The sequence below is a fragment of the Puma concolor genome, chromosome B3, assembly GCF_028749965.1.
Source record: "Puma concolor isolate L17-30 chromosome B3, mPumCon1.1.hap2, whole genome shotgun sequence".
Classification (NCBI taxonomy): Eukaryota; Metazoa; Chordata; class Mammalia; order Carnivora; family Felidae; genus Puma; species Puma concolor.
Genome location: NC_141672.1, coordinates 64,340,383 through 64,355,484, shown reverse-complemented (window position 1 = coordinate 64,355,484; position 15,102 = coordinate 64,340,383). Strand labels below are relative to the sequence as shown.

The 15,102-nt window shown below is 35.2% G+C and overlaps 1 protein-coding gene across 3 annotated transcripts in view; it reads left to right on the top strand.

Moving 5' to 3' along the window:
* SRP54 (signal recognition particle 54) overlaps positions 1-10,845 on the top strand; it is a 41,123-nt gene extending 30,278 nt beyond the window's left edge. For all 3 annotated transcript variants that reach the window (XM_086709929.1, XM_025919538.2, XM_086709930.1), the window contains 3 exons: positions 5,565-5,735; positions 8,148-8,243; positions 9,335-10,845. In XM_086709929.1, the coding sequence (XP_086566055.1) occupies positions 5,565-5,735; positions 8,148-8,243; positions 9,335-9,426 (359 nt within the window). In that variant the 3' untranslated portion in view covers positions 9,427-10,845. The remainder of the gene's footprint in view (positions 1-5,564; positions 5,736-8,147; positions 8,244-9,334) is intronic.
* The last annotated feature ends 4,257 nt before the right edge of the window (positions 10,846-15,102 follow it).

The window sequence follows — 15,102 nt, the reverse complement described above, 5'->3', positions numbered from 1 at the left end:
TTATAAGTCTCCTTAGTGCTCTCATATACTAACATGAATTGGGAATCTGTCAGAAAGATAGTTTAAGCAATGTTTACAAACTTATTTTGTACTGAAACTCTCGGGCTTCAGTCTTACTAGAGATACACTGCTCTCCGGGTGCCTGAGTGGCTCAGTTGGTTGAGCATCCGAGTCTCCATTTTGGCTCAGGTCATGATCCCAGGGTCATGGGATTAAGCCCCACCTTGGGCTCTGTGCTGAGCCTGGAGCTTGCTTGGGATTCTCTCTCTCTCTCTCTCTCTCTCTCTCTCTCTCTCTGTCTCTCTTTCTCCCTCTCTGTCTCCCATGCGTGTGGGTACTCTCTCTCTAAAATAAAAAATTTTTTTTAAAAGGAAGAAAGAAAGACATACACTGTTCTCTGTAATCCTGCATTATACTTCCAGGTCTTTTATGTAATCCTTAGCTTGTTAACATTTATAGTACTATGACCCCTTTATCTTTTTTCCAGTTTTTTAGCACCCTTTCTGATGCAGCCCAGAAGATATGCCGAACAGTTTTTAGGTCTAACTCTACCACTTGACCTCTGACTTCATTTACAAAGAAATACAGGCTTTTGGCCTTGAACTTCCTCAACCATTGGCTACCTTACCAATACGATTGTGGCAGCCACAAACCACTCTTCAAGCTTTTTCAAGGACCTTAGGTCTCCTTCAGTACAATTCTTTCCTGGATCTCTAGTCTCTTCTCATCTTTTGACTTTTCTTTCCCATCAGCATATAAACATTAAGTTTTTTGAGCTATACTTCTCTCTCATGCTTTTTTATTCTTTTTCTCTTTCCAGTCAGACTTCTTCAAAGAACGGTTTGTATTTTTCTCAAACTAGTGAAATCTGACTTCTGTCCCTACCACTGCTTGGAAATAGATACTAAGATTTCCAATAACCTGCTGGGCTGCTCCAGTGGATCCTTTTCAGTCTTTTTCTTGACCTTTACAACATTGACTGTTGTTAATCACCTTTTTTTCTTGGCTTCTGTTATATCATCTCCCCACTTTTACCCTACTTTTCTTGTTAACTCAGTTACTTTCCCAGCCTGTCCCTTAAATGAATACATACTACAAGTTTTGTCCTCTGCCAATGCTTCTTCTCATTCTGCTCATTTTCTTTGAATAATTCATCCACATCTGTGCTTCCTCTACTGCTTCACTGATTATTTTTTGTATTCTCTACCTCTTTCCTGGGCTCTAGGCTTTCATAGTAACCCAGATAAGACTGTATCTTTCTCATCTCTGAATCTTTAACACCATGAAAAGTTTTGTATGTAGAATTAACAATTGCAGCCATAATTGGAGTATTTACTCTGTCCTGCTACTGTCCTGAGCACTTTGCATAGATTAACCCATCTAATTATCACAGTCACTCTCAAGAGACAGTTCTGGGGTTAAAATCCATTATTATGTAACTTTTGTAGATTAGGAAACTGAGATATAGGAAAGCTGAGTAATTTGTTCAAGGATACTAGCTACAGAGTAGAGAGACTGGGCTTCAAACTCAGGCATTTTGGCTCAAGAGTCTACACTCTGGACCACTTCCTTTCTAGATGCTCACTAAATGGTGGACAGACATCTTTATTTACATAATTGAAAGTTTTCTGAGGCACAGATCCAAAATGTAGTTTTTCTCCCTTGGTGAGTGACGCTTCATCTATCTAATAGATACCTATTTACTCAGTCACCTAAGCTAGAAACTGGGGTCAACCTAGATTTGTCTCCTTGCTGATTTTCTATCTAGTGGTTCAACTGATGACAGAGGTAAACGTATTGAAGTGCCTAACTTTTTCCTTTTACTTGTGTCAGTTTTCTGTCAGGTAAGCTCTTTTGTTGGGTACAATACATATTTAGGATTGTTGGGTCTTCTTGGTGAATTGACCTTTTTATCATAATGTCTGTAATGTCCTCCATTGTCCCTTGCCTATTTTGTCTGATTTTTAAAAATTTTTTTCACGTTTATTTATTTATTTTGAGAGAGGGAGAGACAGAGTACCAGCAGGGGAGGGGCAGAGAGAATCCCACGCAGGCTCCGTGCTGTCAGCACAGAGCCCAATGAGGGGCACAATGTCAGGAACCATGAGATAATGACCTGAGCTGAAGTCAACAGTTGAATGCTTAACTGACTGAGCCACCCAGGCGCCCCTGAATAGTTTTCTTAATGGTTGCTTTAGGTATTATAGTATGCATACATATTTAACTTAAAACAGTCTACTTCTATCAGTATTTTACCACTTTTAGGGGAATAGATAGGAACCTTAACATTATCTTAGATTTAGTGAGTTCCATTTCCTTAATATTTCTCATATCTTCCCTCTTCTCTTTGTCTCTAAATCCCCTACATTAGTTCATACACTCATCATTTCTCTCTCTTTTTTTTTTACACCCATCATTTCTTACCTAGATTGCTATCATAGGTTCCTAACATTTCCCTTTCTCTTTTTCATCCCTCTTTTCAGTTTGTATTCTTCATTGCCACAAGAATGATCTTTCTAAACATAGAAAGTTCTGGGGTCAAACTCCTTCAGTGGCTCTTTAATGTTGTCATAATGAATTTGAAACTCTTAAACCTGGCTTACAAGTTCTTTATAATCTTGTCCTTATCTACTTTTGGAACTTTCTAAATCTCAGCTCTTACCCAAGCTTGGTTTCCTCTACAAAAAACTATTTTTATTCTAGAAATCCATGTTCTGCTTCCTAGAATGTCCCTTGCTTTCTCTTCTTTACTTAACCTCATACTTGTCCTTTAGGACAAGAGTTACCTTGTTACTCAGTTAAAGAGAAACCATCAGCATGGAGCCTTTCCTGACTTTCTTCTTTAAATTATGTCCCCTTTTGCTATTTGCTTAAATCTATCATGTTACTTACCATGATATGCTGTTATTAGCGTGTCTTTTTCTTCACTACACTTGAGGTCTTAGAATGCATATTCCTAAATATTTTATAGTGAAGATGGGGCTTAAAAGCTGCATTTATGAAATGGATTTAGGTTTTAATGACTGTAAGTTTATTATGAGACAAGTTGCTCTTTATTTATATCTCATTGGTAATCAAATTTCACCTGGATTTCAGTTCACTTCTGGATGATATGCTTAGAGGGCATAGACAAATTAGAAGATATATTTAGGAAATGTTATTTGTAACCTAGAGGAAATTCACAAGAATTTGAAATAGTCTCTCAAATTCTCAAATATTTGAGAATATTTGAAAGCCTTATTCTTGGGGCTCCTGGGTGGCGCAGTCGGTTAAGCGTCCGACTTCAGCCAGGTCACGATCTCGCGCTCCGTGAGTTCGAGCCCCGCGTCGGGCTCTGGGCTGATGGCTCAGAGCCTGGAGCCTGTTTCCGATTCTGTGTCTCCCTCTCTCTCTGCCCCTCCCCCGTTCATGCTCTGTCTCTCTCTGTCCCAAAAATAAATAAACGTTGAAAAAAAAAAAAAAATTAAAAAAAAAAAAAAAAAAAAAAAAAAAAGAAAGCCTTATTCTTTGTGCCTGACAAGGAGACATGTATGCAAATAGGAAGAAGTGCCATAGAAACATACTTCATTTTAATATGTGAAAAGATTTTCCATAATTATAGGTATAATAGGATGGTATAGATTACTATATTTTATTATGTATTTATTTTTAAAGTTTATTCATTTATTTTGAGAGAGTGCTCATGTGTGCATGCACGTGTGCATGAGTGTGGAAGGGGCAGAGACAGAAGGAGAGAGAGAATCTGAAGCAGGCTCCATGCTGACGTGGGGTTTGATCTCACAAACCATGAGATTGTGACCCGAGCCAAAATCAAGAGTCGGACACTTAACCAACTGAGCCACCCAGGTGCCCTGGAAATATTTTCCATAATTATAGGTACATTAGAATGGCATAGATTACTGTATTTCAGATACTGGGTCACCTCTCCTGGGGATATTAAGATGGAGACTAGGTGACCATTTATTGGGGAATGTTGTAGAGAGAATGAAGACATAATAGAAATATTGACTAAAGTCCATCCTGTTCCTGAGATTGTATGCAGCTAAAGCCAGAAGAAATACACATCATACTCATAGAGTTATAAAAATGCTGAAGGGGTGGGGCGCCTGGTTGGCTCAGTCAGTTAAACGTCTGACTTCAGCTCAGGTCATGATCTCACAGTTCGTGAGTTTGAGCCCAGCATCAGCCTCTCCACTGACAGTGCAGAGCCTGCTTGGGATTCTCTCTCTCCCCCTCTCTTTCTGCCCCTCTCCCACATGTGTTTTCTGTCTCTCTAAAATAAATAAACTTAAAAATTAAAAAAAAAAAATGGGGCCCCTGGGTGGCTCAGTCGTTTAAGTGTCCGACTTCGGCTCAGGTAGTGATTTCACAGCTTGTGAGTTCGAGCCCCATGTAAGGCTCTGTGCTGACACCTCAGAGCTTAAAGCCCGCTTCAGATTCTGTCTCCCTCTCTCTCTGCCCCTTACCCGTTTGCACTCTGTCTCTCTCTCTCTCTCAAAAATAAACATTAAAAATTTTTTTAATTAAAAAAATTATTCTTTTTTTTTAAATTTTTTTTTCAACGTTTTTTTATTTATTTTTGGGACAGAGAGAGACAGAGCATGAACGGGGGAGGGGCAGAGAGAGAGGGAGACACAGAATCGGAAACAGGCTCCAGGCTCCGAGCCATCAGCCCAGAGCCTGACGCGGGGCTCGAACTCACAGACCGCGAGATCGTGACCTGGCTGAAGCCGATCGCTTAACCGACTGCGCCACCCAGGCGCCCCAAAAAAATTACTCTTAAAAAAATAAAAATAAATTAAAAACTAAAAATGCTGGAGGGAATTAACTCATTATGTTATAGAAAGGATTAAAATACTAATAATAATTACTTGATTATAAAAAATATAACCATTATTTTGTTGATGATAGGTAGAGCCTACCTACTTCCACTTGCTTAAGTGCCTAAATTTGTGATTTAAGTGTTACTAGTTATTTAGAAATGAGCAGTTTTCTTTTTTGAAAGACACCTTATGCTTCTAATATATGCTCTGAGGAGCAGGTGGATATGAGATATGGAAAAAGTGGACATGGGTTTCAAAGGTTTTCAGAATGTTCTATTTTACCTAAACTGTGGGGTGAGTACATGTTTATTTGTTTTAAAGTTTATTTATTTATTTTGGGAGAGAGCACATGTGAGCAGGTGGACGGGCAAAGAGAGAGAAGAGAGAAAATCCCAAGCAAGCACCTCCTGTGGGTTCAGAGCCTGATGCGGGGCTCCATCCCGTGAAGGAACCATGGGATCATGACCTGAGCCAAAATCAAGTCAGATGCTTAACCGACTAAGCTAGGAGCCCCTGTTTTATTGTTTTCATAGCTTATGAATATTATAAATGTTCTTTCGAATATATTCCATGTTTAATTTTTAAAAATCAGATGCAAACATGGCAGATGATAATAACATTTGTTAAATTTGGTGGTGACTTCATCATTTTGTTTTCGTGTGTGTGAGGTATTTGTACATAACTGTTTTGATAATGAATGTTAATTGTATGTAAGTGATAGTAATTAATCCTTGTCTACAGAACTTGACAGTACTGATGGTGCCAAGGTTTTTAGTAAACAACCAGGAAGAATCCAAAGAGTGGCAAGAGGATCAGGTGTGTCGACTAGAGATGTTCAAGAACTTCTGACACAATATACCAAATTTGCACAGATGGTAAAAAAGATGGGAGGTATCAAAGGACTTTTCAAAGGTAAGAAAAGTAACAAACTCCTCTTTTGTTAGTATTGAAAGTAAAGAAAGAAGGTGAGAAATTAAAAGCCAGGAGTGCTACCAGGATTGGCAAACACTGCTGAATTTCATGTTATATTCAAGTACTTCTTGAATGTGATCTGTGATTTATCTGTTTGCACATTCAAAGTAATAAATACTAATGTTTAAAAAAAAACAAATTTAATGACTTTATTTTTATGATGTAATATATATTAAAGACAATTTAGAGCATATAAGAAAGAATAAGAAAAAAATCTTAAAGCACCCATTACCTTTTCTCTCCAGAGAATCCTATGGGTTTTATTTTAAATAACATTTGGTAAATGAGTGCTTTCTTCTGATACGTCATGACTATTTTTCTGTATTGTCAAATATTCTTCAAAATATAACTTTGAAGCACTGAATACTCTCCCAGGTATGCTTGTATCTTCGTTTAGTGCAATGGTTATTTATGTTGATCCATTTGCTCCTATATCAGTATCAGTTCCTGCATCAGTTCCTGTGCATCTTCCATGAGGCCAGGGATTTTGTCTATTTTAATCAGATACATAGTAGATGCTGAACGAATTTTGTAATTATTATTTCCAATTGGTGGTTAAATGTTTTCTCAGTATGTGTTTTTTAAATTACCACTCAAGTTTAACATCTCTTCATACATTTTTTGGTTTGAATTTCTTTTGTGAATCACCTCTTAGGTTCCTTGTTTATTTGTCTCATTTCCCCCCCTATTGCTTTGTAGTAACTCTTTAAAATGCTTCGTTTGTGTCTGCAAATATTTTACACAGTTTTCATTTGCCTTTTACTTTTATTTATTTTTTTTAGTGAAAGGAAGCTTTCATTTTTAATGTAGCCAAGCCTATTTATCATTTTCTTTGATTTCCTTTATACTCATAAAAGCCTTCTCCATGTTGGTACCACAATAGCCACCTATACTTTCTATTTTGGTTTTAGTTTTTAACTCTTTATCCCATCTGAAATTTATTTTGCTGTGTACTGTATAAAGCAAAAAGATGTTTACTTTTCCAAAGAGTTAATCAACTGTCCTAATCCTCTCTTAAAATTTATTCTAATTTTTTTCTATATTTTCTATATTAAAATTTTTTTCTATGTTTCTATGTTGTTCTATATTATGTATAGAAGTTTTTACTGCCTTTTGTCCTAGACGCTTATTTTCCATGCTTGTTATATTCTATTTTGTTTTTTGTGGCAGGGAGAAAAGTTAGACTAACATGTTTAAAATTGTAATTCCTAACATCACATGCTGTTTCAGATAGTGATTATTAAACACATTATGTCAGTTTAACATCTTTCCCAAATAACGCTGACTATTCTTGATAGAACTGCAGATCTAAGCACTGATTACTCAGTAAAGGCACAATCAAGATGAAATGAGCAGTGGATGTGGCACACATTCTTGTCATACCAAGCTCTTGATATTCTTTTAGAAGTTTTAAGTCCTCGGAAACAAATACATATGACAGTTTACCAATAGACACAGAATTCATGTTTTACACACATTTATTAATCATGAAAAATTTTTCACGGATTTTACCATGTTTTATAAAAACATATTTTTCATTCATATATCTTAATTCATATAACTTATTCAGATTAGTCAGCTTTGATGCTCATTTTCATAAATACTTTTGAGAAGCACCAGAGTTATGTTCCTTTGAAATAATTTTGCTTGAAGCAGCTCTGCTTACTCATTATTGTTACATCGATGATCTCTTTTGCTTCCTGTCTCTTAAGACCACAGCAGCTATTCTCTTAAAGGATGCTCTTTCCTGTTTTGCCTCAGAGTGCATCTCTTTTATTGGCTTCCTTTTTTCCTGTGGAGTTTCAACCAAGTGTGTGGAAATTCATTGGTAAATGGAGTTGCATTATTTGTCTTTCTCTTGTCTGAAGCTTTTCATTATTTTTAATAGCTTCTTAGATATATGCAAATCTTCATGCTTTCTCAGAGTTATTATTTCATATTCATTTACCAGCAATCCAGGCTCATTCCTGATTAACTCTTATCTATAAAGTCAGTTTTTTGTTTAACATTCTCCCGTATGACTATTAAACAATTGTTGTTATAGCTTACTGTTAATAACCACTGGATACAGTTTTAACAAAAATAGCCCTTAAAAAGTCCCTTGAATGTCCCTTAATATAGAATTTTAATATAGAATTTTGTTCTTTCTCAAAAATATGTATGTAATTGAGATAAAGATTAGAAGGGAATATGTATAAATAGAAATAATGTGTTCAGGGTAATAACCTAATACCTAAGGTTATGGGTGATTGTTTAAAAATTTTACTCAATTCATAAAATTTTCTTTGATACCCTGATTATATTACATTCTTACATTCTACATTGACTCAAAACCTTTTTATTTTTTTTCAGGTGGTGACATGTCTAAGAATGTGAGTCAGTCACAGATGGCAAAATTGAATCAACAAATGGCCAAAATGATGGATCCAAGAGTTCTGCATCACATGGGTAAATATAAAATTGTTGCCAGTTTATAACATACAGTTTTAATTTATAAAGGTTGAGTTTTAATAAGCCTTCTGTTGTGATACTATGAAAATCTGTTCAAAGATGTATGGTTTAGGGAAATGGCCATCTGAATTCTAAGTTGAATGGTTGTAATAGTGCTATATAACAGAGGTTTTATTTATTCTTCTGCTGCCATCGGTGTGATTTTTTTTTTTTTTATCTTTATTTTTGAGAGAGGGACGGAGTGTGAGCAGGGGAGGAGCTGAGGGGAGGGAGACACAGAATCAGAAGCAGGCTCCAGGCCCCGAGCTGTTAGCACAGAGCCCGATGCGGGGCTCAAACTCACAAACCGTGAGATCATATCCTGAGCCGAGTCGGATGCTTAACTGACTGAGCCACCCAGGCGCTCCATTGGTGTGATTTTTGAGCAAGATACTTAATCATCTTCTGTTAATGTTTGAAGACCTTTTGCCCTAGTTTGGAATCTGGGTATTTTCAATGAGGAGACTTTGAAATTATATAAGGATTCTGAAACCCAGTTATACTTTTGCCATGTGACCTATGAAAAGTTCCTTAAACTTTCTGAAACTCACTTTCCTCTTTTGTAAAATCACAGATAATAGCTCATCAGGACATTGTGAGCTAATATATATGAAAGCATTTAGTACAGTTCTGGGCATACAGATGTTCAATAAATGGTAAATTCTTTTCTTCCTGTAAGTCCTATGAAACAACTCCTCTGCTCCCCTGAATTGGTCGTGATTTACAACAAGAGTCTTTTGGACTTCCCAGAAAAAATTTTTTTGTTTAGTTTTATTGACTTCCTATTGTGTACCAGGTATTGTTCTAAGATCCTTTCATATATTATCTCATTTATTCCTTATAACTTGATGAGATATGTTATTCATTCTGTTTTACAGATAAGGATATTGGTGATAATACAAAATTTTAATTGGTTTGTTCTTTAAGGCTGATGACCAAATTGCAGTCAGATCCCAGTAAATTTTTAGAAGTTAAAGTACTTCTTAGGCAAAAGTAATGTTTCAAGTTCTGCATAATAATTATCTGAATTTACTCTACTTTCACTCTAGGTGGTATGGCAGGACTTCAGTCAATGATGAGGCAGTTTCAACAGGGTGCTGCTGGCAATATGAAAGGCATGATGGGATTCAATAATATGTAAAGAAGATGCCTTAATATAAACTGACTCAGTTGATTACATTATTTGCTGAGACCTCAGAGTTTCCCTCCTTTTTGCAAACAGGAAAAAAAAAAGTATTTTTCTTGCCTGTCTTGCTCTTTTTCTTCTTCTCATCTTTTTTCCCCCTCCTTTTCTTCTTCCTTCCTTCTTTTCTCCTTCCCTTTGATATAAGGGAGGAATATATAGTTTTTGTGGAAATCATTCTATTTTTGCTTTAGATTTTCTTCTGTTAGTGTTCACCACCATAATACTTCTTAAGTTAAACAAATCATGATGTAAAATTTAGTACTTAAAAGTTTTTAATTGTCTCAAAGGCCAAGCATTACATTTGTAAACAGTCCTGGTCAGTAGTTACATGATGTCTCAATAAAAGTGCTGTAAAATAAACTTCAAACTCGTTATAAATTAAGGGGTTGTTAACTTTCTTATGATTTAAATTTATCAATGTATCACATTAAAAGGCAGACAGAAAAACCAATTGCTATGTCACTTAAAGCTAGTCCTACATGTATACCTTTAATTGGAGATATCATAGAATAATTTAACCATTAGTATTAGGGATTTTTGTTTAACTTAGAATAATTACGGTAATTTTGCCATACAAATCTTAGGCCTGCCATTTAAATTGAAATTGTGAATTTGGTTAGTTTACAATATAATGTTTTGTATATAGCTTCCATTTTCTTATCTCATATTTTTGAAGACTTAATGACAATATTTGGTTTTTTTTTGAAAAGCCAATTTTGTTTCTTACACACCAAAAAAATCTGTTTGATGAAACTGATGTACTTTGTTAATAGTTAATGTATAGACCTCCTAATGGGAAAATAATTGCATATATTAGGCTGTTAATACATATTAAAAATAATGAGACCATGACAAGGTTGATCTGGTTGTTGGTTACTTTGGATTGCTGCATAGTACATTTAGAAAAGTGGCTTTTAAATAAGTTATGAAATTAAAAATACTAGAATAATTATTATACTTATTCATTGTTGATCATGAAGACTAGATATGGTATAGTTGTGTATTTTGAGCTATAGTGAATTGATCTTCAGCACAGGATTGATTTGTAGTAGTAGGAGAGGATATTTTTATAGTATTAATTTTTTATGATTCAAGCGTTTCAAAAAGGTCTTATAAGCCAAAGTATCTTTTAAAAATAATTACAAAAAGAGTGCAACAGATTTTCTTGTTTACTTGGGCACAGCTTTTTATATACCACTAAATTATTTTTACCAGCTAAAAATTAGCATACTCCTATAAAACACTGTATACCCTATATAAATGATGTATCTTGTACTCTGCACAAATGTCATAAGGTCCAGCTATAGAAATTTGACAATGAGAAAATGCTGTTTTCCAAATTAGTTTCTAATTAAACTGATGCATACCACCTTTTCTGGGCAAGCATTTTTGTGATTTCTGTCCTCGGGGTACCACTTTTCACTTTGACCAAAAAAGGAAATGAGACACTTGGCCAAACTTTATGACTAAGGTATTGCTTTTAAGTTTTTTTTGTGTCTGGTGCAAATTATATTTTTCAGAAGCAAAAATAACAGTGGCAAAGGACAGCTGAACACCTGTTCAGCTTCCATTTCCTCTTTGGTAAGACGAGGGAACTGGAGATGCTCTCTAAACTTCTGATTTCATTAATTCCTCAATCTGACATCTTTAGTTGCAAAAGCTAGCCTTCCATTCTCACGGTTTTTGTCCAAGTGCAAACAACGTAAGTTTGACAGCATAAATAATTTGACCAAATTTCCTTTTATTTTTCACTATTGTTAAAATTGGTTCCTAAGCTTTTTGGTACCTGTTATATTCCCAACTTAGACCCCTACGTAGATCTACTATTGTATAACATTGGATTCTTCCTGAAGTTTATTATAATATGTACAAAAATAAAACTAGGTGTAGTTCCTAAGCTTACAATGCTTATGTAATTATAAAACAAAAACTTGGAAATTAATTTCAACAAACTATAATACCAGCAAAGGGCAAATTAGTGGGCAATTTCATGTGATGGATGTCAGTATTTTTCTGGAAGTACCGTATTTGCTGGCATATAAGATACAAGGTAAGTATATACAATGCATTGCAATTTTATGGAGTAATTTATTGGAAAAAATTTAAGTACCTTTCATATGTAGTAAAAATGATTTCAAAGTGTCTTATATAAATCATTATTTTGTTCAGATAAATACAGTACATTATAATGAGAAGAGTTCCTAGGTCTGACATGCAGTAATATACTATCTTGAGTATAGTGTCACATAGCTAAAAAGAAATGTAATATTGTCAATAAATACTGATCTACAGAGGTAACAAAAGCAGGAAATTTACTAGAACTAAAGTCTCATTATGCATATTCATATAGGTAGAACATATAATATTAATACCTTATTTCAGTGAATGTAGAGGGTTTAAAAAGTAAGCCACAATATAAAAATAAAATTGAATTTCTTTTATATATAGCTTTAGTACATACAAATATTTCAGTAAAAAATGGAAAAAGCATTTAAATGCAAAGGAATTTTAGCTTGATGCTTGTGTATGTGGTAAAAGCAAGTATTTTATAGTTTGTATGAGAGAGTAACCAAGGAATTTGAAGAAGTTCTAATAAAGACTAGATCTGTGAGAGCCATGGCTAAATAATAACAAAATGTATGTAACTTTTGATCTTCCTTAAAACCTAGAAATAATTTTAATAAAGCCAAATAAGTTATATCCAAAACTAGAAATCCATCATCACACCTCATATTTAGATAATTTTGTTCATTGCTTGTATTTACCAGATTCGAAACGGAGTGGTCATCTTCAAAATTTTGCTCTAAAATCCAATTACCATACTCTCAATGTTAAGCCATTGCATTAAAGTTGAGCCTAACATCTTCTTTGCTTTTGAGTCATGAGTTACAGGAATGATGAATTTATATCTCCTATGTTGGGGGCTTAATTTAAATTTAACTTCTAGAGAGTTGAGTAGTCTAAGAGTTATCTTTGTTAAATAGTTGTTGATGTGATGTGAAATTTTGCTATGATAGTTTTTTTCCCATACTTTGCAATTAGAGGGGAGTAACTTTGTGTTCAGTGTCAAGTAGTTGCTAACCCAAGAATCTAGGCCCTGTCTCTACTGACCTGGTATCTCTGATATGGGTATACTGAGTACGAGGTAATTTCCAGATACTTTTAAAGTGAAAATATACCTTGTAATCTGGTGATTATGGTGTATTTCCTTTGATAATATGCATGTGGTGCCACTCAAGTTCTTTTGAGTTTGGCATGCCTATGCTACTATCTGCAATTTTCTCATTACTTTTCTTCTCTCCATCTGAAATTATCATTTGAAAAGCATATATCTTTTAGCTTCATTTGGCTTACAGGGTTCTCTCAGCCTAAAACAATGCGTTTCCTGGTACCAGTTGAATCTAAATGGAAAAACAGTCAAGTAATTACACAGCAGTACCTACCTGTAACAAGGATAATTCAGATGAACCTGATCCTTAGACAATCTCCTACCTCCTCTGACACTGGGGCATAAAGGCTTTACCTTCTCATGGGAAGCAGAAGGGAGTAATACCCTGTGACTATGGTATATTTTTAAGCAACACATGGCTAAAGTTTTGTGAGCTTCTTTACAGAGATAGGTCTCCTGTCTGCATCAGTGAGGACAACATGCAATGTCTGCCTACCTGCATAGTTTATGAACCATGCTTGCTTGCTTTTTATGATTTTATAATTGAATGAGAGAAATTTGTTCCTCAGTGACCCAAAAGAGGTAAGAGTTGTTATTGGATATGTTCACGGGTCCATAATTTCTGACTTTGGGAAATCAATTAAGGGGGTCAGAATTTCATTTCTGGTAGAAGTGGTGCAAGAAATATCTGCTGGTTTCTTCACACTCAAAATATAGGAAGTGTGAAAACCTTCAGTTGATGTGTGTCTCTTGATTTTCTGCAGTTTCCTTCTTACTGTGTTAAGAGAAACAGTGGATAATCTTGCCCTGAGATAAATGGCATCTTTGTTTCCCCAGTTTTCTTGAAAAATAATGGACATAGGTCACTGTATAAGTTTAAGGTTACAGCATGATAGCTTGATTTACACATATTATGAAATGATTACCAAAATAGGTTCAGCTAACATCCATCTTCTCATGTAGGTACAATAAAAAAGAAGAAGGAGAAAAAATTTCTCTTTGTGATGAGAATTCAGGATTTATTAAGTTTTCTATATATCGTATATCAGTGTTAGCTATAGTCATCATGTACGTTACATGGAAAGATCCTTAATTGTGGCAGTCCCTATTTTTATTTATTTATTTATTTATTTATTTATTTATTTATTTATTTATTTTTTATATTTATTTTGAAAGAGAGCTGGGAAGGGGAAGGGAGAGGAGAGAGACAGAGAGGGAGGAAGAGGGGGAGAGAGAGAGAAAGAATCCTAAGCAGGTTCCACACTGCCAACACGGAGGCTGATGTGGGGCTCCATTTCATCAACTATGATACCATGACCTGAGCCAAAATCTAGAGTCAGACGCTTAAGTGACTGGGCCACCCAGGTGCCCCGTTGCAATCCTTATTACAGCTTTATACTTGTTTTTTTGATTATTGCCAGAAGACTCCTAGTGTTCTACGGACTTCAGATTAATATGTACAGTTTTCAACATTGAGATTACTGTGTTTAGGCAGAGTATACAAAGAACCTAATATTTTATGACTAATGCCATATAAAAGATTCTGCTAGTTGAATATCAGTAGTCTATTCTTGAGACAAAAAAAATCTGACCAAATTGCAATGAGAAGATATGTGCTCACATGGCATCAGATAAAACCTGCTCACTTGGTATTTTCATTTGTTTCTTAAATATAGGGCTTGCAAATGGCTGTATCTTAGAATAGACTTCAAAAATATACACACTTTGATAATTTGCCTCCACATCTTTTCATCTATCACATTCACCTTTGATGTAGGGATTTTCTGCCCCTAATAGCCCATTTTCTGACATTTTCTTTCCCAGAGGAGCAGAGTAGCTAAAAGTATAGGCTTCAGAAGCAAACTGCCTGACTTTGAATCCTTGCTTGGCTGCTTACCTGCTGTGTCCATGAGCAAGTTTCTTTCTTCCTTCCACCCCCTGCTTTTTTTTTAAAGTAAGAGCATGGGCAAGAGGGTCAGAGAGTGAGAGACAGACAATCTTAAGCAGGCTCCACGTTCAGCACGGAGCCCATCGTGTGGATAGATCCCACATCCCTGGGATCGATGACCTGAGCTGAAATCAAGATTCAGATGCTCAACTGACTGAGCTACCTAGGAGCCCCATGAGTAAGTTTCTTACTCTCTCTAAGCTTTTGTCTCCTCATCGGTAGAATGTTGGTAACTATAGTAGTACCTCACAGCTGTTAGAAGTGAGGAAGAGTTCATACAAGGAAAGTCCTTAGCGCAGTATCTGGGCTCCATAAGTGAAGCCACTACTATGATTTAAAACTTTTTTTATGCTTAAAATCAACCTAAAGTGCATTTTTCGTTTTACCACCTTATTTTTTCTTATGTGTCATTGATAGTGATCCCTTATTTGAGGGATGGGATAACTTAAAAAATTTTCTATTAAAATATGTATGTAGCTATGATAAAACCATAAGAAAATCTTGTTTTATTTGA